The 27731-nt window shown below is 36.0% G+C and overlaps 4 protein-coding genes and 1 long non-coding RNA gene across 7 annotated transcripts; 2 read left to right on the forward strand and 3 right to left on the reverse strand.

Moving 5' to 3' along the window:
• Positions 1 to 226: 226 nt before the first annotated feature.
• On the reverse strand, positions 227 to 4409 carry LOC107867144 (B3 domain-containing protein At5g42700). The gene is made up of 7 exons (XM_016713264.2): positions 4118 to 4409; positions 3890 to 3985; positions 2829 to 2863; positions 2564 to 2732; positions 1616 to 1822; positions 1325 to 1407; positions 227 to 542 (listed from the first exon to the last, which is right to left on the reverse strand). The coding sequence occupies exons 1-6, from the start codon at positions 4238 to 4240 to the stop codon at positions 1333 to 1335; spliced, it is 705 nt and encodes a 234-aa protein (XP_016568750.1). The 5' UTR covers positions 4241 to 4409; the 3' UTR covers positions 227 to 542; positions 1325 to 1332.
• Positions 4410 to 5697: 1288 nt separating this feature from the next.
• On the reverse strand, positions 5698 to 11771 carry LOC107867143. 2 transcript variants are annotated; one of them, XM_016713262.2, is made up of 7 exons: positions 11144 to 11771; positions 9940 to 9997; positions 8292 to 8372; positions 8105 to 8140; positions 7420 to 7659; positions 7195 to 7336; positions 5698 to 6572 (listed from the first exon to the last, which is right to left on the reverse strand). In XM_016713262.2, exons 1-7 carry the CDS (start codon positions 11317 to 11319, stop codon positions 6079 to 6081), a joined length of 1227 nt encoding a protein of 408 aa, XP_016568748.1. In that variant the 5' UTR covers positions 11320 to 11771; the 3' UTR covers positions 5698 to 6078. The 2 variants fall into 2 exon arrangements, with proteins under 2 accessions (XP_016568748.1, XP_047267140.1); XM_047411184.1 differs by lacking the exon at positions 11144 to 11771 and adding an exon at positions 10826 to 11075.
• LOC124897784 lies at positions 11306 to 12123 on the forward strand. The gene is made up of 2 exons (XR_007054726.1): positions 11306 to 11447; positions 11816 to 12123. It is a non-coding gene; the product is annotated as an uncharacterized LOC124897784 (long non-coding RNA).
• A 533-nt stretch (positions 12124 to 12656) lies between these two features.
• Positions 12657 to 15490, reverse strand: LOC107867142 (pentatricopeptide repeat-containing protein At1g73400, mitochondrial). The gene is made up of 2 exons (XM_016713260.2): positions 15413 to 15490; positions 12657 to 15345 (listed from the first exon to the last, which is right to left on the reverse strand). The coding sequence occupies exon 2, from the start codon at positions 14930 to 14932 to the stop codon at positions 13211 to 13213; it is 1722 nt and encodes a 573-aa protein (XP_016568746.1). The 5' UTR covers positions 14933 to 15345; positions 15413 to 15490; the 3' UTR covers positions 12657 to 13210.
• Positions 15491 to 16313: 823 nt separating this feature from the next.
• Positions 16314 to 27536, forward strand: LOC107867140. Of its 2 annotated transcripts, none has more exons than XM_016713258.2 (7): positions 16314 to 17091; positions 19017 to 19105; positions 19200 to 19338; positions 24086 to 24181; positions 24272 to 24394; positions 24479 to 24741; positions 26931 to 27536. In XM_016713258.2, the coding sequence occupies exons 1-7, from the start codon at positions 16944 to 16946 to the stop codon at positions 27375 to 27377; spliced, it is 1305 nt and encodes a 434-aa protein (XP_016568744.1). In that variant the 5' UTR covers positions 16314 to 16943; the 3' UTR covers positions 27378 to 27536. The 2 variants fall into 2 exon arrangements, with proteins under 2 accessions (XP_016568744.1, XP_016568745.1); XM_016713259.2 differs by lacking the exon at positions 26931 to 27536 and adding an exon at positions 24864 to 25413.
• The last annotated feature ends 195 nt before the right edge of the window (positions 27537 to 27731 follow it).

The following is a 27731-nucleotide window of genomic DNA, read 5'->3' on the forward strand; positions in this document are numbered from 1 at the left end:
TATATGCATTAAATTGTAAGGGAGGGCAGTGGAGACACAACAAATGTAACAATCAAACAGGTTGTCCAAACTTGTAGCAAATCATATTTCTAGAAAAAATAATAAACTAATGATTTTTTGCTGCCTGTATATTCTAATTTTCCTATTATGCAACTAACTGTTTTCTTGTTACAACCGCGTGGATTATGGGGCCTCCACACATATATTCAGAAGAAAAATTATCTTACCATATAAGGTTAAATTATTTAATTTGATTTTTAATGTTGCCATTACAGAGTTTTAGCTGAAGCAAGTGGCTCGAATTAATCGAAGAATTAAAAGAGAAAAACATAATAACTTAGCTTAAACTTAGCATTTTTGGAGGAAAATTTCAGCTTGCTACATCAAAATTTTATGTACTCTACTGTACTGACAAACTAAACTAAAATGTAGATCAACCACATTCTTGTTGGTGCTGCTGTTTGTAGATCTAATTAAAACTTATCCGACAAAATATTAGACAGAGAAACAACCAAAGCGCGGCGCAGCAACATTCTGTTCTCCTGCAAAAAGTCATCATCGGAGTTGTTCATAAGAGAGACAAACATGGTCAATGACAACAAGAAAATGACAGGGACTTGGACAATGGCCCTCAATAGCTAGTTATATGGTCTTGGTTTAATCTATAGGAGTAGTAGCTAACATATTATGTGTGATCATGTTTCCCATTTTTCATCTATAATTAATGTGTTAGAATAGACATATTTAGTTGTTTAGTTATTCTTGACTTTTGTCTCCAGCTATATATAATAATAAAACAACTAGCTGTAATGTGAGCCTGTATTATGTACAGTTGTCTGCAGACTATACACAACAACATTGCAAGTTGGATCTCTTTATAAAAATCATGGAATAATAAAATCAAGAATTGTAACATTTGATAATATATATTAGATCAACACTAATAAATAGGTCTACTATAGCGTACAAAAAAGATGTAGATCCTCAATTTTAATTTGTTTGTCATATTTTTTTAATGTCTCTTTACCTTTTTGACAGATCTTTCAATTTTTCACGTGACATATTTAAGATCATAAGATTGAAGAACATGTTGACACGTCTTCATATCTTTTAGTTTAAGACCTCTTAATTCAAACCATACAAAACAAATGGATTAACCAAGATGATTTTTCCCCATATATCCAAATTAAGGGGCTAATTTTAGACTTTTCATGTCCAATTAGAAAGTAATATTTATGTTATTGAGCAACCAAATTGTGACATTGTCAATCCTATTTTTCACTGCTACTTGAATGAAAACTCAAATATTAGAAGCAATGCGTACCTGGATTTCTAAAAGGCTTCACTGCTTGAGGTTGTTTCAGTGCTTTCACGCTCACTGGCATTGCCTACTCTTATGATATACACCTACAACAAAGGACAGAGAGAGTTAGCATAGAATGCCGAAGAGCCTCAACATGTTAAAAATGTGTCGAAGCAGTGATACATCGATCAAGTTTTCATTGCGCTCGTGTCAACAAAAACACCATATCTTGAACATAGGGTAGTGTTGAACAGGAAATTCGAGCTAGAGGTGTTCAATGATGAACTTCCAAACATGGTTCGGAAGGGTCACCTTAAATTTGGTAGGTCGAATCAAATGGAACACGATGCAATCTCCATCGGCCAAGTCATGATCCACAGCAAACCTCTTCCATCCACCACTAAGTCCATTTTTTTGAGCTAAGTATACCGTTGGAAACTCTTCTCCCATTTCATCTATTAAGGTGATAGTGTCATCTCTTCTTGGGAGATTCTTCCTACAGAAATTAGATGGGAGACCCTGCATCATGAGTTGCAAATGAGTTAGTATCCGCCTTGTTCCACAACAATTACAATATAACTACTACTACTACTACTACTAAGAACAATCCCAAGCGAGTTGGGGTCGGCTATATGGATCACCAGTGTCCATGTCACTCCATTTAAGCATCAACGTTGATGATCAAACAACATAGCAATTTAGGCGTAAAAGCTCAATAGCATCCTGCATCATCCAGTTACCCATAGCAGGCTTTTCAAAGGCATAAAAGACAAGTTTTTTAGCCATCATATGTGACAATATTGTTTTCTGCAATAACCTTATCAAAATTTGGGTGCTTTACACTTTCTTAGGTTTATCATCAAATGGGAACTTCTTTTGATGACTGAGAAATCCGTCCAGAGTCGACCCAGATGACGGGCCGGCCCCTCTGCCCTTCTCCACTTAAATACTACGGTGTTACTTTGCTTTAGCGTAGGGCTCAAAAGTCTGTGACTAACACAAATCTTTCAACCTTTTCCAATTAAGCTAGCCCCCTTTGTACACTAGGTGTTAACTTCTTTTGGCTCATAAATGTTAACACTCCTTGGAAATGAAAACTTAGTTGTAAAGAGGACTATATAATCAATGAAAAGTTTTGCCCAAATATCAATCAAGTGTGCCTCAATTTTCCACTTTATGTAGACCTATTTCATTTGAATACTTCAATCATTATCCAACTTTTAAGACAAAAAATAGACTTATGATTGAATAATAACTCACCAGCCAAAAACCTCCAGAAACATGGGAAGGAAGCATAGTTCTAACTAATGCAGGATAGTCTGAACCAAGACTTGCTTCAAGTTTCTCTGCTTTCTCTATCGAAGCAGCCCTTTCTTCGTCCGTTGCATATGCAAAATTCAACCTATCCCTCTTCGTTGGAGTCGCCAACCTATACAAACAAATGCGAAACACATTCAGCTGCAGCAGCAATGGTTTCAGGAAAGAAATAAAATACTAAAGCTTTTTATGTAAATGAATGTGTTACCTTCTTGGTATCATCACCCTTTCATAATAAATCACCTGTCCTCCAAAAAATAGATAGATAAATTTTGTAAATGTTACTCAAAAGTAAAACAGAAAGTACTTTATTCGGACCCGAAAGGAAAACAACAACAACAACTAGAAACTCACTGTAATCGTCTATAGAGGCTAGAGTGTATGAAGAATCCTAGGCTCAAAGAACGATAAAAATATGCAGCAGCGACAAGCAGATACAACAACAACAACAACGACGACAAACTCACTGTAATCGGCTAAAGAGGGTTGAGTGTACGAATAATCCTTGGCTCAAATATCTATAAAAAGAGGCAGTAGCAACAAGCAGAAACAACAACACCAACAACAAACTCATTGTAATTGTTTAAAGAGGATAGAGTGCATGAAGAATCCTTGGCTCAAATAACGATAAAAAGAGGCAGCAGCAGCAACAACAAGTCAACAACAACAACGACAAACTCACTGTAATCGTCTAAAGAGGGTAGAGTGTACTAAGAATCCTTGGCTCAAAGAACGATAAAAAGAGGCAGCAGCAGCAACAGCAAGTCAACAACAACAACGACAAACTCACTGTAATTATCTAAAGAGGGTAGAGTGTACTAAGAATCCTTGGCTCAAAGAACGATAAAAAGAGGCAGCAGCAACAAACAGAAGCAACAAGAAGTCAACAACAACAACAACTACAAACTCACTGTAATCATCTAAAGAGGATAGAGTATACGAAGAATCCTTGGCTCAAATAACGATAAAAAGAGGCAGTAGCAACAAGCAGAAACAACAACAACAACAACAACAAGACAAACTCATTGTAATCGTCTAAAGAGGGTAGAGTGTACGAATAGTCCTTGGCTCAAAGAACGATAAAAAGAGGCAGTAGCAACAAGCAGGAACAACAACAACGACAACGACAAACTCACTGTAATTCTCTCAAGAGGGTAGAGCGTACGAATAATCCTTGGCTCAAATAACGATGAAAAGAGGCAGTAGCAACAAGCAGAAACAACAAGAAGATAATACAAGATAACGAGCTAAAGGAAATGTACACTGTACTTCTTTGTATTCAGGGGCAGGGCTTTTAGCAACACGAGGTGATCTTCGTACAGCAACAAGCTCTGTCCCCATAATCCGAGGCTTCGTCTTCTTCATCTATCATTTCCCATAAACAAACAGAGAAAAGTGAGTTAATCTTTTGGAAAAAAGAAAGGGATCTTTACACAAATAGCCGAGTGTATTTACTTTTTTCGCTGATACACATAGATTACAAGAAGAGGGACTTACAGGAGAAGGCTTGGGGGAAGTAGAATTTTTGAGAGCTTGAGTAAGCAAAGGAAGATTAAGTTCTTCCATTCTTTTCTTGTTTTCTTCCAATCTTTGTTGGCGTATCTCTTCATATTTCACCATCTTTTTTGTTTTGGTATTTCTGGTTATGGTTTTACAAGATATTGAAGAAAATAAAGTTGAAGATGATGAAGGATTTTGATAAAAAAATTCAGTGTATTTTTTTTTTATAGAAAGTAGAGCAAATTCGACCGTTGGAATAGCACTACAGTCACGTACAACCCCCCACCCACCCATAGCCAATATACCTTACTGCATTTTCTTGAATAATGTACGGAATTGTAGCTGCTCATAGGGTGAAGTGTGTAATGAAACCGCCAAATTACTGATTTCAAATCTTTCTTTTTTCTTTGGTTTAGAAAAAAAAAAAAAAGAAATTCAAACCTCCCTTTAAAAAAAAAATTACTGGTACTGTACTTATTTTGACTTGACGATGCGGAGCGCTTTATGGTCCTGAATTAAAGTTACGTCAATGTATCAAAATATTCTTCAATCTTATGGTCTTAAACATATCACGTGGAATGAAAATCATTCTTTTTTTAAACGGACTGAGTATGAAAATAGGACATTAGTTTGTTCGGAAAAATGATGAGTAGATTTTTATATTGGAATATGTAGTAAGTGTGTAGTTTTATTTTATCCTTAATGATTATTTTCGAAAAAAAATGTCATTTCTTTTAATAGTATAGTTTGCGAAAAGAGGCGCAAGTGAATTGAGACCGGTTAAGTTTTTTCTTTTTTTAGGCTAGAAGGCCCAAACATGTGATTTTACACACACAAAAAAAAGAAACTAAGAACTTAATGTCGCTTCAATGTGAAACAATGGTACGTTTGACACTGAAAAGACTATCTTATAGCACGTGCCTACGCTCTGACGCCTGTTTGACACTGAAATGACTATCTTATAGCACGTGCCTATGTTCTGACGCCTCATTTAACTCCTTTTATAGGCCACAAAACTTAATTGTCGCTTCAATGTGAAACAATGGTACATTCGACACTGAAAGGACTATCTTATAGCAAGGGCCTACGTTCTAACGCCTTGTTTAACTCCTTTTATAGGTCGCAAAACTTAACCGTTGCTTCAGTGTGAAACAACGATACGCTTGACACTGAAAAAACTATCTTATAGCATGTGCCTATGTTCTGACGCCTTGCTTGACGCTGATTGAAGCAGGTGGGCATGCAGCTCGAGGTTGATTGTTGGGCTCTAGAGGGCCCTAACTCGAGGGCCATTATGACCGCATCCAGGTGTAAGGCGGTCTTATCCCGGCGAAGCCTCTCTCAAATGGTCTTGCCCCGGGTGGAGCCTCTCTCAGGCGCCCGACCGTGTGCCTGTCTTACAAAGGCAGACGCTCTGGACTCTGTGTGACATACTATTTGAAGCCTGTTGGATCAATTATATGAATCATTCATATCCATTTGCTTCATTTAGACCCTTTTGTATGGTAAAGATTCATCATTATTCACTATTCTGCTTTGAGATAATACTGATTTGTTTTCATTTTTTGAGAACTATATCGACCAGAACAGATTTTTCATGTAAATACAAATACAATAACAACTACATCTCAGTCCCAGACAAGATGGAGTCGGCAAAGAGATATATTTTTCTTCAAGCTATGTACAATCAGAGTAATGCAACAAATGAAACGGGAAAGCTTGGTAACATTAACACTTGGTAGACTTGATCTTTTTTTACACAGCAAACTCCATGCAAAATCAGGTTAACATTTTGCCTATTTAAGTAATGTACCTCTGGATTCCTGAGGATTATCCTTATTTCGCCAACGAAAAGAACAAGCAAAGCCTACAGAGTCTTCGTGTTTCTTTCATGGCGTTCTCATGTCTGTATATTCTTGATATTCCCATGTCATTTTTCTCTTCACTTAGCAGACATCCTACAATCTTGAACGACGAATGCATTTCATAGGATTGAAAGGTGAATGCCTTCGAGTTGATGGGAATGATACTTTCCTGAAAGTTGGTGATGACCTAATGTCCCAGTCTTCAACAACCTTTGGGACACACACGTCAAATAGAACTTGACCAAGAACACCATGAGCGTTGATTCTTGGTGGGCTTGATAGGGGAATGTATCGTTCTTTCTGTTCGTGCTGAACTGATCCGAAATTACTGCCCTCGTGATATTCCACAGAGCTGGGTACAACGAAGTGGTCATTCAACTCAAGAACAATTCTTTGGAAGCTTTGATTAGCAGTAGCAGCTGCTTTTCTAAGATTCCCTAAAGGCTCCGAGATTTCATCGTGTGACCCTTCCAACCCCATCTTCTCCCCTTCAAGTTGACGGATTCTTTGAGAATAGATCGTAGCAGCTTTTCCAAGTACCTCAGTCACTGCAGCCTTGTATTCAAGTTGGTGATACCGATAGTGACCTGGTTGACACAAGTCACAATAGAAGAGTTTCATCAAAATCACATGATTGTGAAACGCTGTAAAACCTGAATATGCATAATAACAAGAAATGTACTATATTGTGCCAATGCCAACCTGATGAATCCTAGTTAAATGACCATCTCGCTAACAATTCCACAAAACTATATGCTTGATCTCAGAAATGACACAGAGAGACATAGAATGATTGCAATTTTTAATCGACGAGAGATGTCAACAAGACTGTTTTGGATTGGGAAGTAAGGCAAGAGAGCGAGCCTGACTACAGAAGCTCAAGATTCTTGTGAAAGTATGCAACTCTAGTTCTTGCAACTGGTTCTTTTGGTCTTTCCTAAGCTACTAAGCTTCTTGAAACTCTTAACATTTACGGGCCATCACTAATACTTTCATCCAAAGTTCTATTCTTTTTCATCCTCCTAAGGTGTAAAAGATAAAATATCACGAGGGTCAACTTCTGGTTCTCTACTGTACTGACAGTAATTATTAGAATCTAAATAGCAGATATAGTACTACTAGGAGAGTTTTTTAAAAATATTTATTGACATCTAATAGATTCAAAATGTCAAGACTCCAAAAAATATTTCCACAGGATTAACACCATACCTACGTGAGGGGAGTTACTCCATTTTAGCAGTTTCACATCAGAACCGAGATCTTTAAGTCGCTGAGCAAAATTAAGAATAGTTTGATAGGGAGCAAGATCATCATCTTCTGAGCACAATATGAGATAGGGAGCACCGGTGCTCTGTCCAAAAACATTACTATGTCAAGCAGAGATATACAAGGAGCGACAACAATAAGCTGAATCAAAAGTTGAGAGACACTCACAACAGAAGCATACAGAGTCTGCCAAAACTCAGCACGGTGTGATTCAAATCTTCTAAGGAAGAGGGCATCCAGACTGGAAGCAATTCCATTTGCTATCCATGAGGCTAGGGGAGGAGGACGTGACATTCCAAGAACTGTTGGATGTAGTATAAATCTAGTACCCAGATCACTAGTAAAGTCAACTGGAGAAGAATCAAAAATGTAGCCCGAAAGACAGTCTCTAACAAGCCGGAACTCACCCTTCATATTAAACATATGAAACAAATTATCAGATCATCAGAGATCAAGTGTATCACGTTACTTAAAAAATAAGGTAACGGATTACCACAATTAGGAAGCGGGTGTGGTGGAGGTATCATAAGTTTTTAGAAGATAAAGCAACCAAATATCACAAAAGGAAGAAGAGGTGTTATGATATGCTAATGGTGTCCCTGGTATAGAAATCTTTTAGATAGAATAGTACAGTAAGCTTAAAAATTTGAGAACACAAATCATGTTATGGAATGGAAACTAAGTTGCCATTTATGATTTAACCACTTCGCTGATACCCAAGCCTGTCTCATAGTAGCAAACTCATATCTAAAGATTGGGAAAGAACATAAACATCAACAACTATGCTGCAGTCCCAAACAAGTAGGGGTGAAAGAACATAAACATCATGAGAGAAAAACACAATGGAGTATACCAGATTGACACGTTCTTCACATTTGCCCTCGATTATCTGTGATCAAATTAAAGAACAAAAGAAATTAGTTGCACCATGTAGAACACGCTATGATAGAAAAGAATGAAACACTTCAAACTGTTGTATGTACTGATGTACATATTCGGCAATGATGATATACTACATTTTTCAAAGAATTGTACTTTACCTGGAGAACCTTGTACATGCAAGCTTTTGGTCCACCAGAAAAAGATGCAAAGACAACAGGGCACGGTCTAACTTTTAGCTCCTACACATACAACATAAAACAAAGTGGCCATTAGAAAGTCATAACATGACAGAAACATGGTTATTAATTTTTATATGATACTAACCAAGTCCTTATGCATTCTTGCTAATTAGTCAAGAGTTGAAGAAAATAAAATACAGGGTCTGGATTGAAAATACACTCACACGTTCAGCTTGTATAACCATTTGCGAGTTAATGGGAAAAGGAAATATGTAGAAAAGATAAGCCATCTTAAAATTTGAGAATTTTATTAGATTTGATGAGTTTGGATATCGCTTTTTAGCAGGGTATCGCTGTTCAACCATGTCAATTTTTTCAGTCGGTGAGCACAGTTGTATATATATCTGCTTAGAATCTTCTGAAAATGGAGATGGCTAACTGCTCCCAAATTAGGCATTTAAGCAAGCAATGGGCTTTATAAGGTACCTAGGTCTTCCCGTGTGATCCCATTTTGGAAAGACATCAGAAATGTAAAGAGTTCAAAAGGTGTCTGCTAAAAAGCTGGTGATGATTTCCACAGACTTTTGGGAGATACTTTGTTGGGCCACTCCTCTCTGAGATAGGTTCAGCCTGAATAATAAACTCTCATAGAAGCCAAAGACGCTCGAATTTCAGATCTGAAATTTGGACTAATTGGCATCTCATGGGGTCATAATTCAGAAGGCCATGCTGTTTGTAGGAGTAAGATTGGGTCTAAATTTTCTATTTCAATTTGGACTCAAAATAAAGGACTTTGCAGTTGGCCTCTTAGACACAGCTTTTGTAGAACTTTCATACCACAGCCTCGAATTTTTATGGATTAGATGCCCATTTTCTTCTCCTTCACAATAGTTCAAAACTTCTGGGGAAGTTTTTTTTCTCCGTAACATCCTTATATGCTACTAGTGGAACAGGAGGTCCTTCCTTTGGAAAACTACAATATAGTTTCAATCCTGGCAATCCTGAGATAACTCAACAAGGGGGAGAAGGAGACTACATAATAATGTTAATATGCATCATATGGGAGCAAAGGCTGTTAATCATCTTCTACTCCTGCCTGAAGTATTGTTGGATTTGTAGTAAATGTTCTACATTTTTGTCACATTGAGCCATGCCTTTGGCCATTCATGATTGCATTGTCTGCTTGGACGAGAGAACATTGTAAACTTAAGGACACGGAATCAGGAAAATGGTCCCACGATACCTTATCATGCAGGCCTCGCAGAAGGAGAGAAATCAAGAGCTCCTAATTTCCCATGAAATTTAAATAAGATTATCCATATAATAAAGATTTCAGAACCCATCAATGATCCTTTTCGTGCGCTGAGCATGGAGAAAATGCCGGACTCAAATGACTTAAGACTCCCAATTTTTCAGTGGCAGAGTTCCAGAAGGAGTTGAAGAGTTAATGATGTTCATGGATTCTTTTGATCCTTCTTAAGACCAATTCCATCTAAACTAGATTCTTGCATTGTACTCTTTTGGTTGTTTGCTCTAACCCCACCATTATTTTAACTTGACATTGTCTATTAAAAATCCCTCTTTTACCAATGGAAGAAAAAAGATTGTAACTTCACATAGAACTAACCTCAACAAGCTCATTCACAATCTCTGCTGCCAAAGCTGCAGCTTTATCAGGAAAAAACCTGCAAGATTAATGAGCAACGATCTCATAAGTTCGCATAGCAGGTTCTCTTTCTTTAAAAGTTGGACTATAGGAGAAAGAAGCAGCTAACATAATGTGAATGTCACCAATATAATGATAAAAATCCATAATCAGAGTAAGCTTGAGAATACCGTAGAATCCACCACCTTTTCTTTGATCAGTAATAAAAGCATTTCATTAATGAGCATCCAGATGATGCAAAAATGTACAAAAGACATAATTGACTCCTATTTGAAATTTAAAGAGCTAACAAAATCCAAAAAATTAATTACATCATTTACACCAACCACCTACTTATTCTGTATTCCTATCTGACGGGACAAGACAGAAAACTCTGATAAATTTTTGGAAACTACGAAAAAGATGGTACTAGGAAACCGAGGTGGATATCAACAAGTAACATTTTGCATATAGGAACATATGAATAGTTCACATCCACAAGCCAGAGTTCGATTCTCTATATTAACTGGGATCTACTAAACATGGATAAGTTCATCTCACGTTAAGTTCAATTTATGCACCATCAATTTTGACAGCTACATTTCATTAAAAAAACATTAAGTACAGCCTAAATTCTCATTTACACTGCTCGAAAACTGCCTCCAACCTAAATTGACAGACAGTCTATCTTCATGATGTGCTTCCAATGATCACTAAGTTATAAGAAAACTTAACTTTTTAACTAATTTAAGCAAATTCCAGCAAACTCAATAAGAAAGAGAAAAAAGGAGCTACTTTCCAAGAACACAAAAAAATCAAAGAAATGAAGCACAAGAACAAGGCAAGCTAACATAAAACTTATCATTACATGATCATCAATTGGGGTTAAGACTTCAAAGATAAGCTAAATTGAGAACCATAGCTCTCAGCTGTCCTAGTCTTGTTGGACAGAGTTACCTAGTAACCAATGTGAGAGGTGACATGTATTACGTGGAATTAATCAAGATGCATATAAGCTAGCCCAGACACCAAGGTACAACAACAACAATGACATACCCAGTATAATCCCCACGAAGTGGGGTCAAGGGAGGGTACACTGACCTTACACCTACCTTAAAGCTAGCTCGGACACCACGGATATATAATTTTTTTTAAAAAGAAAGGAGCTAAAAGGGAGAATACATACATATTAAGGAATTGAGAGTGACAAACAAGAGAATTCCATCCAAGAGAGGAATATAAATCAACATAGTTCTTGATATGTTTATCTTGACTTGACATCCATGCGAACACCACAACTATTCCTTCCATTTCCCCCCTCTCTTTTCTCCCCCAATAATACCTTCCCCCAAAACCCCACATCCTCAATTTCCCCAAAATCTTTAAAAAAACAAAACAAAAATCTTCAAACCCCACAAACCAAAACCTCTCTTACAACAAAGATTCAATCTAAAAATTTGATCTTTTTTCTCTTACAACAAAATTCCAAGGTAAAAATTTGATCTTTTTTTTCTTAAAACAAGATTCAAGCTAAAATTTTGATCTTTTTTTTCTTACAACAAAATTTCAAGCTAAAAATTTGATCTTTTCTTTTCTTCAAACAAGATTTCAAGCTAAATATATGATCTTTTCTTTTTTTGTGTGTGGGTATTTTTTGTTGCCTCGATATGTGTAAAGATAAATTATTATTTGGAGTTCTTTATATATTATGATTATGATTGTTCAGCAATTGCCATACTTGTTTCCACTTTGGATTTTTCTGTAATCATTGAGACGCCCCTTACTTCCAATATCTCTGTTCACCCAATGCATTCAAAATGAAATTACTATTCTACCCTTCTGTTTATCGACGTGGCAGGTTTTGATGGGTTGTTGATAGAGCTAACATCACAGCTGGCGAAGCCGATGATCGGTTAAAATGTCAATTTTACAGACAAAAAAGGAGAGTATTTATCTTTAACAGCTGGTCCTTTTACTGTTTATTTTTTATAGTTAAATATATTGATCATACGGAGGAGAGTTTGCTGATATGTTGATTTCAAGTTATGAATCAAGCTATGAAAGTAGATTGTCGTAGAAATACTATAAGGCAAGACTGCTATAATTAAACCTTGTAGTTCGATTTTTTCTCGAAATGCTGTTATACCAAAAGTTTTAGTGTGTGAATTGTTTTTTTATACATTGCTCATATACAATAACAGTGGCGGACTCCAAATTTAAGAAGTGTGGGTGCTTACTACAGAAAAAAAATATAAAAAATCACCTCAATGGATAATTATTCGGTTTAATCCTTCCAAAAATAATTTGGGAAGTAGCAAATCGTATTGGATAATTGATGTTGTTTGAAAGTAATTGGCAACAGGAAGCCGTAAACAAAAAGTCTTCAGCCAATTAAATTACTCCTATTTAATTTATGTTCAAAGTCTTCATAAATTAATACTAGTAGTACTAAATTAATTTTTGACGTGCCTTGTTAAAACATAGTACCTCACTGATTATTATTTAATTAATTTGAATTCGATTTTCATTCTATTAAAATTGGGCTATTCTGGGGTTAGAGGAGACAAAATTAGCTTATAAAATTATAAACCGATTAACTTGCTCAAGTTTGAGCTGATTATTGATCTGTTATTTATTAACTAAACTCATTTTAACACCCTTAATTTCAACTCAATCCATCCACTTGACACCCGATAACCTCACACTAAATAGGGGACCATTTATATACTAGATAGACAACCCAACTGTAGCAAAAGCATCATTAACTTCACTCCAAATTAGTTTTCAGAACCTAAGTTGTGCGGACTCTTCATTTTTGATGCCGCACCCGATTGGATTCTTCAAAAATACAGTACTTTTGGTGAATCCGACACACACCTGTTGGACATTTTTGACAAGTCCGAGCAACATAGTTCAGAACCATTTGGAAGATGAGACCTACACAAGTCAAAGAGGTAATCAGTACCAAATCTTTGTTGCTTATCTTAATCCCACTAAAGTTGATCTCCAATTTAGTAGCCATTGACTATGTCAACTTTTCTCAATCTATATGGACACATCATCAAGTATAGATAATCGTCCATCGAAAGTGAGATTAGTAACCTGAAAAATAAGAAGTATTCACGATAATACTTGTAAAAGATCGTCACACTAATATATATAAGTCAATGTTTTTCCAAATGTGTGTCACTCAAATGCATTCAAAGTAACACGCCATCCAAACGTCGTGCCACTTAAACAACAAAAGTTATTTTCACTTCCCTCTTAAGCTCATGCTCTTCCGCTTCTGATTGATGGCAAAGCGTCGTGCCATAGCAGGGTTGTAGAATGTTCTCATGTGCTCTGACAGTTTGTGAATGGCTCTCAGATCACCGATGGCTGAAAGCCGCGTTAAAAATGAGTCAAATTTGCGGTATGGCAGTTTCATACCTCTGTTCACAGCTTCTTCCAAGAGAAAACATGCCTCTTCAGTAGCATTGTTATCAAAAAGCCCTTCAACCATCACACAATATGTTTCTGTAACACGCTCACAACCCCTCTTAGACATCTCGTGCCAGGTCTCAAAGGCTCCATCAACGTCGCTCATTCTAAAGAACATCACGATTAGCATATTATACGTCTGTACACTAGGAACACAGCCTGCTTCCGTCATTTTCTTATAAAGCCTAAGCGCTTCATCTCTGTCTTTATTGTCGCAAAGGACCTTAAGGAAACAGTTGTAGGTAACTATATCAGCAGGGTAGCCCTTGTTCCCCATCTCTTCCAAAATCTTATAAGCTGCTTCGGTCTTTCCAGCCAAACACATACCTTCAATCAGGTCCTTGTACGTTGAAACATCAGGAACACATCCGCTATTTAACATATCCCCGAGAACTTTAAAACATTCTACCATCATATCGTTCTGAACAAGTGCCACGATCATAATAGTATAGGTTTTTGCAGTGGGAGAAGACATGGTCGAACCTTTAGTTCTCATGAACTCGAGAAGTTCAGCAGCCTGCATCACCATTCCTGCGTTGCAAAATGTCTCAATAGCCGTATTATAGGTGAAGTTATCGGGTGTATGTCCTAGGCTGATCATCTGTTCAAGAGTGCTCATAGCTCTATTGGGGTCTCTAACACGACACCAACCGAAGAAAAGAATGTTATAAGTATCAGCAGTTGGCTTGACCTTACTCTTCACCCGCGCAAACAGAGCCTCAGCTTCCTCCACAAGACAGCACTTACACAAGGCATCCAACAACAAATTAAAGGCATGTACTTCGGGTTGTGTCTTCACTCGTATCTTCTTCTTCCTCGCAAATTTATGAAGATGTGTCAAATGCTTTTCAGCATACTGTCTCAGAATTTTCAGCAACACTTCTAAAGGAACCAAACTCTTATCATTTCTCTTCATGTAGTCCAGAAGATCACAAACAACACGAAACTGCTTCACCTTATATTTCGTACTAGACAATATATCAATCATCTCATTATACGCTTGAGCCTCGTGACTATAATTTCCTCCATGTCCTGCCCACGTAAAGAACCTAAACGCTAACTTCTCTTCATAACGAAGCTTTTGCAAGACCTCTACCACCAACGGTGTTGTCAATTCTATTTCAAGCTTATCCAAAGCTCTCTCCATCTTATGCCCTGGATTGGAGTGATCCATAACAACCTTGTAAACATTATCAATGGGCTCATTGCTATAGCTTTCCGTCGTTTCCTCCAACGAAGAAAATGCAGAATTTTCGTCACTATAAAACCGCTTACAGGACAAGAATGACGGTACCCAAAATCTTGAACTTCTACTCGAGATAAATGACACCATTGTATCAAATAGATATCGTGATTCATATTTGCTGGCATTCCCATGAATATATGTCGATGCTACTGAATTTGGCCTTAGATTTTGATGAAGTACACGATTTTGCCAGTGAAATTTCCTCCCCAAAGTCTTACACATAAACGATACAACTTTGAGCTGAGACATTAAAGAATAAAAAAGGCAGCCCCGTGCACTAAAGCTCCTGCTATACCCAATGTCCACCAAAAATTCTATGCATACACATAGTTAACTTTCACAACGAGCAACTTTGAGCTGAAACATTACATAAATTCAAAGGCAGTTCATACACTAAAGCTCCTGTTATATGCAGTATCTGGGAAGTGCTGGATCGCGAGGGTCTATTACAGAATCTGCACCAAAAATTCAATGCATACGAATATTTAACTTTCACAACGAGCAAAACAAATCATCATTGAATAATCATATGTGTGGTTTTTCATTGAGGCACTTCATCGAACAGGTTGAAGCTGAAGTTAATCACCATAGAGCTCTCTTCCAAGAAGCCTATTGTAGAAGCATACATACGATGTCGTTTCGCTCCGTTGAGTTTGCTAGACCTAATAATAAAAACTAAATTAACTCTCAAAAATTTAACCATAACTTATTAGAAGAAAGTATCCTTACCAATTAACGGGCAACGCCGGCATCAAAATACTTGATTTCTAATTATTCATTATTTTAAAAATAATTTTTTATTATTTTTAATATATTAAAAAAGATAATTATTATTTTTATGTTTTACCCTAATATTACTTCCTCCGTTTCATATTAATTGGCTTCTATAAATTTAACTTACCTATTAAAAATTAATAAATACTGATGAACGTTACATATTTACACTTGTGTATCTTTTAAAGGCAATGCTTTAACATTGAAATTATGATACCTATTAGTCCATGTCATGCATTACCTCTAGAACATTGAGTATTTATCATTAAAACTAGTAATAATCATTTAATGTTGGTTTTGAGAATTGAGATTTATACATTATTCAATAATTTTGAAAATTATAGATGTATTTAGTATTCGTATCAAGAGTAAAATGGGAAACATATATATATATATATATAAAGTATTCTTGATTTTAGAACTTGAATAACTAAATTAAAACATACATTGTTAGAAAGAAAGTCAACTAATAAAAAACGGGAGAGTAGTTATTGTTCAATTTAAATAACCACTGATAATTTATATATGTACCTATTTTACTCATACTATTAAATAAGTGTTATTTATTAGTATTTGTAATATATTTTAAAAAATTTAATTTATTATATTCAAAGGTACACATAGTATAGTTAAATTATATCGATCTTTAAATCAATAAAGGACATGTATTGTTGATCGGGGTGGGAGTACCATCCTTCGTTCAATAATAATATTTATTATATTAAAAATAAATATTCAGTAATATTTATTTAATATTAAAAAATTAATAAATAATTTATTTTTTATTTATTTTATTCCTCTATTATTTATCATTTCTGTAACATATTGTCATTTCTTTAACATATTTGAACAAGGAAGTACTGATTAAACTTTTTTTTTTCTTTTTTTTTTTTTTAACATTTTAGCAACAAAAAAGGCAATAGAAAAACCCGAAAAAGGCATAAACTTTCCGTCCGACTTTTTTGTTTTCACGTAGTAAATCATAATTATGAGCACCTTAATAATCACAATTCACAAATACTCACTTTAATCTCACAGATTAAAAATCCTTATCACTAAATACAGCTGCCGGAGCTAATTAAAGAATCTCCATTACTTTACTACTACATCTCCATTATTATTACCATCTTTCCCTATTCTGCATATTTAATATAAAAAAATAACTACTTACAAAAAATATAGAACAAAACAAGAATTCTTGGTATTGGTATCATCGATCTACTTTAATCCAAACAAAAAATCCCCAACAAATATTCTCCACATTTCTTAATTCTGGGGTGTCTTATTTTTACAAAAAAAAAAAATTCTTAGTATTTTTTTATAATAACTGATAAATATTCTTGAATCTGGGTTTTGTTGAAAAAAGTAACTGATAAATATTTCTTGATTCAGGGTTTTTTTTTTTTTTTTTTTGAAAAATAAGTGATAAATATTTGTGGGTTGAAAGATGATTACATGGTGGAGAAGTTGAAGGAGAAAAGTGGAAATGGCAAGAGGAGAGTGGAGAGGAAACTGGATGTCATATAAGAGAACAATGATTGTTATTTGTTCAATCAACATTTTTATTGCTCTCTATGTGCTTCATTCTCTTTACACTTCTGTCTATATGTACCCTTATAGTGATTCTCAAAGAGGTAATCTTTGCTTTTATTAATATGTATGCTTGTTCTGTTGTTTATGAATGTTGTGTTTGGCCCATTTGGGATTTTGTTGCTTTTTTCAAAAAGTTGAATGCTTGTTTGATAAATGTGTGGTTTTGTCACAACTTTTAGGTGTACACCAAATTGTTTTTGGATGATCCTTTCTCTTGATTCTGAATTTTCTGTTCACCCTTTTGGGATTTTATTGCTTTTTTCAAAAAATTGATTGCTTGTTTGGTAAGGGTGGATTTTTGTCACAGCTTTTAGTGTGCAACAGATTGTTTTTAGATTACACTTTGTTTTTGTTTCTGAATTTTCTGTTTGCCATTTTGGGATTTGGTTGCTTTATTGGAAAGTTGAATGCTTGTTTGATAATGGGTGGATTTTTCCACAGCTTTTAGGTGTATATCAGATTGTTTTTAGATGATCCTTTGTCTTGATTCTGAATATTCTGTTTACCCTTTTGGGATTTTGTTGCTTTCTTGGAAAGTTGAATGCTTGTTTTATAAATGTGTGGTTTTTGCCATAGCTGTTAGGTTTCACCAGATTGTTTTCAGATGACTTGCCATTTTGGGATTTTGTTGCTTTCTTGGAAAGTTGATTACTTGTTTGATAAATGTGTTGTTTTGCCACAGTTCTTTATCAGGTTATTTTTGGATGACCCTTTTTGTTGATTCTGAATTTTTTGTTTACTCATTTGGGAATTTGTTACTTTCTTGGAAAGTTGGATGCTTGTTTGATAAATGCGTGGTTCAGACACAGCTTTTAGCTATACCTCAGATTATTTTTGGATGAGCCCTTTATTGATTATGGATTTTCTGTTGGCTCATTTAAGATTTTGTTGATTTATTCAAAAAGTTGAATGCTTGTTTTATAAGGGTGGATTTTGCCACTGCTTTTAGGTGTACACCAGATTGTTTTTAGATGACCCTTTGTTTTGGTTTCTGAATTTTCTGTTTACCCTTTTGGGATTTTGTTGCTTTCTTGGAAAGTTGATTGCTTGTTTGATAAAGGTGTGGTTTTGTCACAGCTTTTAGGTCTGCACTAGATTGTTTTTGGATGACCCTTTGTTTTGGTTTCTGAATTTTCTGTTTGCCATTTTGGGATTTGATTGCTTTGGTGGAAAGTTGATTGCTTGTTTGATAAATGTGTTGTTTTGCCACAGTTCTTTATCTGCATAACCTACACCAGGTTATTTTTGAATGATCCTTTTTCTTGATTCTGAATTTTCTGTACTCATTTGGGATTTTGTTGCTTTCTTGGAAAGTTGAATGCTTGTTTGATAAATAAGTGGTTTTGCCACAGCGTTTAGCTATATAACATACATAACCAGTTCATTTTTTTCGGATGACCCGTTGATGCTGAATCTTTTATTGAGCCACTTTGGTAATTTTGTTGCTTTCTTAGAAAGTTCAATGCTTATTTGATAAATGCGTTGTTTTACCACAGCTTTTAACTATATAACATACACCCGCTTGTTTTTGGATGACCCCTTGATTCTGAATCTTTTATTAAACCATTTAGGGACTCTCTTGCTTTTTTAGAAAGTTGAATGCTTGTACTTCAGATTATTTTTGGATGACCCCTTTTATTGATTCTGGTTTTTCTGTTGCTCATTTTGGCATTTTGTTGCTTTTTTAAAAATTTAATTCTTGTTTGATAATAGGTTTCTAGCTATCCCTCAGATTAGTTTTGGATGAGCCCTTTTATTGATTCTGGATTTTCTGTTGGTTCATTTTGGGAAAGTTGAATGTCTGTTTCATCACTTGGTGCTTTTGACACAGCTTTTAAGTGTCTGCAGATTATTTTGAATGACCCCTCCTCTTGATTCTGAATCTTTTCTTGACCCATTTTGAGTTTTATTGCTTATTTGTAATGTTGATTGGTGGTCTGATAAATGGATGCTTTTGGGTATATAGCTTCTAGGTATACCCCAGATCAGATTAGGAAAATGGAAGAGTCAATTCAATTGCGAAAACAACTAGAACCTGTAGAACTTATTAATGTGGTAAGACCTTTATTGGGATTTTGGTGTTTGGTTTCTGAGTTCGCTTCTTTCCCATGCGCTTTGCTTGATGAGGAATGCTTCTTATCTGGTGAAGGTAAATGGCTTAAAGGTCAAACTTTTGATGGATGAAAAGGTGCAACAAATACCAGAGAATATTAAAGAGACGATAACAGATGAGATACTAGCAACTTTGAAAGGCGTGAATGCCAATGCAGATGTGACCGTGCTACAAGGTATTGTGCCTTCAATATCTTTAAAATAATAAAATTCTGCCATCCTTGTTATGCAACTTCATTCTTAAAGCTTCTATTTGGGAAGATGCCTTAGCCGTTTATACTGGAGCTGTATCAGTTGTAGACTTCTAGTTATCTCATCTCTTACTAAAGTATATTTGGTCTGTGTAGTTGGTACGTGTGAATGTTTGTCAATCAAGGAAGTGCAATGTAGCTCATAAATCAATATGGAGATTTTACAACGTGATAAAGTTGCTGCTAATGTAATCTGTATCTGGTCTAGTTTCTAAGGTTTTCCTTTACCAAATTCAATAAAAATATTAAATCATTAAAACTTTCTTAGCGGCAGTTCATGTAAGAGTTGCTGAAACAGGTGGTTTGGTCTTTCTGAAAAGAAAACTGTCAGATTGGGAAGACTGTTACACTTAAAGAAAACTGTCAGATTGGGAAGACTGTCACACTTAATTTTGCGTTTTGGACACTTATACCCGTTAAAACTTTTAGACAGTGGCAACCACTGGATTTGCTTTAACATGAGATTTTCGGTTTAACCATTAGCTGAAAACTAAATGCTAATTTTCTCTAGCATATGCATATGATTTGTATGTCCTAGAATTGGGAGTTGTGGGAGCTTCGGAATTATGATATTTAGGTCTGCATATTTTCATTTTTTTTGTAAAAAGGAAATTGTTGTTGATCAGATGCTCAAGACCTGTGCTTTTTCTCTTCCTAAAAGACAATTCTATGTTGTTGTCTGGACATTAAGTTTCCAAAGTTAAGACGACGATAAGCCACCGCCCAGTAGTGCTCTCTGAGCTTGATTGCTCCTAGCCGGTAACCGGTAGGTCACAATCTCCAAGTTGCATTTTCTGTCTTCAAGCCTTGGTTTGTCTCCAGGTTTCACTGTCTTGTCTTTCTTATGCAGGATCTGTAATTGCTACTTTTTTTTTTTTTTGAAGAACTGTTATGGATGAATAAAAATTTGAATTTGTGTTTTTTGGTTCTTCTTAGACAGTGGCTAATTAATGAATCAACCTTATCTCAAGATGTTATTTTTTTGTTCCGTTCGGATAGGAATGGTATCTGATTTGCACATTCCTTCTCTCCATTTATGTACTAATCATTTCATTGAAACTTTCGATATTATCTACCCATAGAATCTTCAAATGTGAAACCCGAATTAGTCCGTAACTTCAGCAGTAAAACTACAAAACCAAGCTGTATAAGTCTTTGCAAATGAGTAGTATAAATAAATCTATTGCTGATGCAAGAAACATTGAGAAGTTAGATAACAGTTCTCTTCTCCTGGTACAATGCAGGGAGTTTTGTTGCTCTGATGTTACTTTTGCTTGCTATTGATTGTCTACTTCTTTGCCACCCACCATGCTTAATGGTGCATTATGCTCTTGCTTACTATTCTCTATCTTGAGCCGGGGGTCTATCGGAAACACTCTCTCTACTTCTTTGGAGGTAGTGATATGGACTGCGTACATTCTACCCTCCCCAGACCCCACTTTGTGGGAATACACTGGGTTTGTTGTTGTTGTTGATTGTCTACTTCTTTCTTCTACTTTTCCCGTTTTCCTAGTATCTATTTACATATTCAAAACTTTTTGTAAACCTTATGCATCTTGGATTTTCAATTATGCTGTGAGGTCCTAATCTGAGATCTATATGGGTCTTCTAGTAAAATGGATATCTTGTAAGTTGGATGATTTTTGTTGGATCCTTATTCGCTCTTGGACTGCTATTTGTCCTGTTCAGTCCTGTCCCTGTTATGCATAATATATACTCGAGTACACGTGGGTTCAATTCAGAGGTGTAAATTTTGTTCCTAGTTTCCAGTATGTTTCAAGCACTTCTAGCTTCCTTCATTCTGAAGGAAAACTTACTAATAAAATTGAAATATTTACTTGGTGATTGGTCTATCGGAAACAGCCTCTCTACCTCCCAAGGTAGGGGTAAGGTCTGTGTACACTCTACCCTCCCCAGACCTCCCTCATGAGATTACATTGGATATGTTGTTGGTGATTGGGTCTCTGACTGATAATGCTAATGATCTTTTACATTTCAGACGGTGTTAAAATTCATGGTTCTGATTGGGTGAATCATTTCTTCAACTGTTATTCGTTGAAAACTTTACTGTCATAATTGGACCATGTCTTCTCCATTTGTTACATGTGATCATAGTTGGTTAATTTTCGCTGATATTCTTTTACTTGAAGTCAGATGAATAGAGCTGGTTGACTTTGACTAGCCCATCTGTTGAATGAGCTGGCTCAAACCACCCTGTCACTATAGGTCAGAGTTATTTGGATTACAAGGAGTCTCTATATTTGTTTAATTTTAATCTTGATTCCTCCTGCAATTCATTTAGGGATTGTCAGGTAAACCCATTAGGGGGACTAGTATTTACGGAGCCTCATATTATGAGTGGTGGTTGCCGGGCTTTGTTCGTGGGGGACCATGTTACTTTTTCTTTTGTAGCTTTTCCTCTTCAAAATTGAATGCCTATGCTTGTTGCGTTGCTATTCTTTTTTTTTTTTTTTTGGAATACTAATTATGTTATGTTAGTCTTTGTGAGGGTAAAAATTGATCAGTCGTTAGTCTCATTTTGAAGATGGGAGTCGCTTTTCCAATCTAAATCAGGCCTGTAGAAACGACTCAAAGAACACTACTTCCTGCAAATTTATAGAACTAAAATTGCTTAAGTATATTATGGGAAATGTTAAAACATGTATTCTTTCACTTCTGAAATGGACATAGTAAAAAATCCAAGTATTTTGCAATTCGCTGGATCGCCGCATGTTTATCATAGTGAGGTAATTGACTGGGTTCAAAATTGTGGCGTGGCCTTATTGTGCTAGATGCTTTTTGGAAGCTCAGACATCTAAAGTTCATTGCCTTGGATTTTTGTTCTGAACTTTTCTATTCTATCGTGCTACTTAGTGATCCTATACTCTGAATATGAATGCATTTGTATGCATATCATTCCATATTAGCCTGAGATATTCTCGGTTAACAACTGGATAACTCGTTGATTAATCAAATTAGTATTAGTGAAATATACAGAGGTGGCGTTTCGTATTCAAAAGCATAACTAGTATCTGTTAAGCCTCTAAACAATTAGATCCCCTTTTTACAGTGCATGAACTTCCGCTTTACACCCAAAAAAAAAAGGAACAACAAACATATGACATAAGAGAGATTATGGAATTTAACAATGAGTTCCCAATTCCATCAAAGATACCCTTATTCCTTTCTCCGCATAGTGACCAATAGAATGCTTACAGGCATAGTTTTCCGAAGTTTTTTTTTCATCCAAGCATCTTATTTGTTAAGACTCCAAATTCTTATTACCTCCGCCACTGGTTTAGCTGTTGAGGAAGTACGCTCTGGAGAATATGATGACTCTTAAAGTTAAAGTAAGTACAATGTAGTGATGGTGATCACCATGCCTTTTATTACTTTTGCACATGCATCACCAGCTAACAAACATGCATTTATGTCTTCTCAATATTTTAGTTGATAAGATAGTTCCCTTCATAGCAGACTTTGGAGACTAGGGCACAAATTGCAACAAATGCAAAAAGTTTAGGTGATTTCTTTGTATTTGCTTAGGTTTTGTGGACATAGTTACCTGTTAACTATACTAGTAGGAGGATACATGTTGGTAGTATTGTGAAGGTGCGTGCTAGTTGCCGCGAACACTAATGTTATCCAAAAAGAAAGAAACAACATATACCTCCTCTCATTGCATATCCATGTGAAGAGCACCAGTTTCTTGGGTGCTTTAAATCTTCATATTGATGTTCACAAGTCTTGCGCTGCCTCCTAAGCTAAGAGATTATGACAAGACTTGAGGAAGGATTTTGTTGAAAATCCCTTCTTAATACCATCTTATCTTCTTCCATGCATTGTATAAATTTATATTGCTTGTGCAGGAATCTTTCTGCCTCGTCCCCTCACTGTCTTTATGTTTTCTATGCCATCTACCCTCAGTTCCAATGAATAATCACCACAATTGTAGCGTCCGTTGTATCTGCAATGGAGGAAAGGTGAAGGAACTCGTCTTTGGTGAACAGTACCATCACAACAAATGTTAAGCAGAATGGAACATGTTGCCCGTTTCTGGCAATAAATCTAATATATCTTGAATCATCCTTTCTCTCCTCACGATCCCTTTCCATTATTTTGTTCGTTAAGAATAATCCCTCTCTATTGACAGCCATCTTTAATGGGTGCAGCTGTACTTTTATAAATCACTTCCATCCACAGAGCCTTCTCTCAATTTGTGAACATCTATACCATTTTCCGGTTAGTGCTCAGTTAAACATGGTCAATCTTCGCATACCCATCCCGTTGGTTCCTAAAGCTCCCTCTCATTGATTTTACTGCTAAGGGAAGATCCAGGTATTTTCTTGGAAGTTCATCTACGTTGCATGCCCAATCCCGGTCAGTCAGGGAGATATTCTTCACCTCATCAATTTGGATGGTTTAAATAAATGTCATTTAACTTGACGCTTAACAGTAGAAAATACATGTGAGTAAAGATTGTAGTAGCGACTGAAACATTTTTGGACAAGGGTATCCAGTGTAATATTACTTTTTATTATTTATTTCCTGAAGAGTTCTGCTGTTTTGAGAACAACTAGTCTTTTCTATATTTTTATTCTATGTTTACATTATTCTGTAGTTCATTTGCAATTCATGGTTATCATTGTTGACGGTGTTTTTGTTGGAACAGATGCGGTGGAACGTTGGCGCAGAGAAAAATTGAAAGAAGCCACAGAACTTATTCATAAGAAGACATCAAATTCAACTACTTCCCTAAAGGAGGCTAGTATGTTCTATTTAGGACTGCTGTTCAAATTTTGTATTTTCAGTTCTCTGTTGATGTTGCAGGGGATAAATTTTGTGACATCGCTTGCAGGGTTACTTGTACGAGCTTTGGGCGATGACTGGGTTGATACATCAGAAGAAATTGGTCTCTGGATACCCGTTCAGGTCATCAACACGGAACACAATGACAAACCTGAGGGTGTTGAGGAACTTGGTAATCACATTGTCAATTGCTCAGTTCAAACTCAGGAGAACCTGTCTTATTATAGATTCTTATGCAGTAATTTATTTTCTCCAGATTACGAAATCGTAGCTGGCAAGCAGCTTCCTATTGAGTGTCATGCCGAAGCTCATACTGATTATGGTGGTGATGCTGTCAGATGGGGCCTTACCCACCACAGAGAAACTGCATATGATTGTTGTATGGCTTGTTTGAATCAAGCTAAGCATGCCGGACCTAACGAAAAGAAATGTAACATATGGGTTTACTGTCCATCAGAGACGGGATGCCACTCTCCGGATATTTATCAACACAAGCATCAGGAGTGCTGGCTGAAATATGTAAGTTCCGCCTTTTCCTTCACGGATTTTATTATCTCCCGTTCTTGTCTTGCAAAATCGATATTTACTATAGACTAAGCCGTTCTCAATCCCCCTCTCTCCCTTTTCATTTGCAAATGCAGGCAGAGAATCCTAAATTGAATTTTAAGGACCGCTATCCTGAATCATACAGAAACGCTCACCCAAATGCACCAGTAATTGTCCCGTGGATGTCTGGTGTTGTGAGTGTATAATTTTATCACTAACAAAACAGACACTTATCCTTGAGATTTTGGTGCTTCCACGATGTTGTATCAGTACCACATTGAGTCAAGAAAATCGAATCAGTTTTCTTGAGTTGCCGTTCATGAGAGTGCTGCTTCTCTTCTTCTTGTTCTATAGGAAGATAAGAGTTCATACCAAAGATCTTTTTTAGTATTACATGGTGATTGGCGTGGTCATGGTAGCCTTAAGGATGTCCAGTGCCTAGGAAGTAACATTTTTTTAACACTGTACTTGTTGATCAACGTTTTCAGTTGATGTCAAAAGTGGATCTTAGCAGCTGTTTGGTCATTATTGTCCATGTCTGAAGAATGCAATTCAAACAAAGAATTCAGTTACTATAGTCTATGTAATGTCTTTTGATGGACTTGTGTTTTTGGCTTTCTTAATGTAACATGTTTCTTTGCATCATTTTTTATCTCAATACTCATATATTAATCAACTAAAACTTATCCGCACTCAATGTTTATCTCAAACCATTGATAACATGACACTTGCCCTCCCAAGACCCCACTTGGTGGAAATATACTGGGTATTTTATTGTTGTTGTTGTCATCGTCGTCATTGATAACATGACATCTATCTTCTGCCTTTACTAGATTGGTTAAAGCATTACATGCTTTATGAATTATGGATCAACACTCCCTAAGGCCAATTTTGAAGACTGGCTAGGAGCTACAAGATTGTATTAATGGTGAAACCTGGTTTTATTATTCGTAACCAACTTATGGCAGTATTAATTATGCTTCAAAAGGTATAGTTTTAAAATAATCATTAGGTGGATATCCTGAAAAGGAAATAGAGTTTGGTAAAGTGTGTATATTATCATGCCAAAAGCTTTCTTGTTGAAATCATTTTCACCTTTTATAGCTGCAAGTTATTCCTCCACAACTATTTCACCTTTATACCTATTGATTGCTTTGGCAAGCCTAATAATAGATTTTTCTTTAGGCTACACCATCATCGAGACCAAAAGCGTGCGTACCATGTGAACTTATGTTATGCAACGAGAAAAAAGCCAATAATCTACCAACATCTCATGCAATGTTTTTTTTTTTTTTTTTTTGGTGTGTGTGTGTGTGTGTTAACATGCAATGTTATTTGAGCACATTGGCGTGAAGACAGACATGTCTTATTCAAAATCCAAATGATTAATCTCCTATACCAAAATAATCCCATGAGGTAATAACATTTGTAAGTGGTCATTTGTTTGGTGCCATGTCCTTTCACCCTTTAACTTCAATTGGAAGTGATATAGAAGCATTACAATAAAACACAAACAGCAAATAAAGTATATAAATCAGAAACTGATAAATTTATAAGTTGATTTGGCATAGTGGGTTGGGATAAGCAGTCCAAGTAACCATCACTTATTTTCTTGAAAACTCTTTTATTGTTGTCTTCACCTTAAAGATTAAAATCCCCCCCTAAAAAAGTTAATAGAAGATGGAAGGCCACTTTCATGCAAAAATTTCAAATATTTAGTTCTCTTTGAAGAACCTTTTCACCTACAACACTCAAAGAATTTCATTTTTTTTTCCTCCAAACATGGTGTACTCTCCTAACCAAGAAGTATCAACAAATCCTTCTAAGAGATGCAAATTCTTCTCCACAACTCTAAAGGATGCCTTTGCCAATTGTCATATTTTTAAGGATAGACATTCTAGTACTCAAAGCTTAGAAGAAGAGAATGCAATGGATGATTATGATGATGAAGAGGAAGTACTAATTTATACTCAAAAGATTTTCATTCAAGTTCAATGTATTCATCTTTCTAGAGCCGAGGATCTATTGGAAACAGCCTCTCTACCTCCGAGGTAGAGGTAAGGTCTGCGTACATTCTACCCTCCTCCCCAAACCCCACTTTTACTGGGCATGTTGCTGTTGTTTAATGTGTTTCATCTTCTAATATGTGTTTTTTCCAACAGGTGTTTGTATCAATAGTAATAAGTAAATATATGGAGTCGAAATGCAGAAAAAAGGCGGCCATCTCAAGTGAAAAGTTCACTTTCTCTCCAACTGCAGGGGATTTATTCATCTCTAAAAAGCTAATGCAACAAAAAGAGGACAGCGACGATGAAGAGAAGGAAGAGAGGGAGGATTTCTTATCTGTTGGGAGTCGTCTTTCACGCTGCTCAAGTGCTATAAGCTATGAAGCATTTGCCACAGCTAAGACAACATTGTCCCGTTGTTCAAGCTTGAACAGGATCGAGTTTCCAGATTTTCCGAGGCATTCTGTGATTAAGGAATTCTCTCACTGTGAAGGATGGCCATTTGGTTTATCGCGTAAACTGTTGTTCCTTCCACCTTTGCCAAAATCCCCAGCTGATTCTTGGTCATGGAGAAAGAATGCTAGAATGATCAAGATACACTAATTGCTGGTATTCTAAATAGTCAGAGGGAATTTTACATTTTTTTTTTCCAGAAAAGAAAGGATGTTGAACTTCTTTTTTTCATGTATTCACTATGTTTTTTCGACAATGTCTATAACCATGTGTTGAATGGTCCATTTATGTCACTTTATTGTTCTTCCATTTTGGCATGAATACAACAACAACAACAACAAACCCGGTGTAATCCCACATAGTGAGGTTTGGGGAGGATAAAGTGTATGCAGTCCATACCACTACCTCCGAAAAAGTAGAGAGGTTGTTTCCGATAGACCCCCAGCTCAAGACTGAACCGGTGACCTCTTGATCTGCAGTCAAATGCTCTACCACTGAGCTATG

Source organism: Capsicum annuum, chromosome 4 (assembly GCF_002878395.1).
Source record: "Capsicum annuum cultivar UCD-10X-F1 chromosome 4, UCD10Xv1.1, whole genome shotgun sequence".
Classification (NCBI taxonomy): domain Eukaryota; kingdom Viridiplantae; phylum Streptophyta; class Magnoliopsida; order Solanales; family Solanaceae; genus Capsicum; species Capsicum annuum.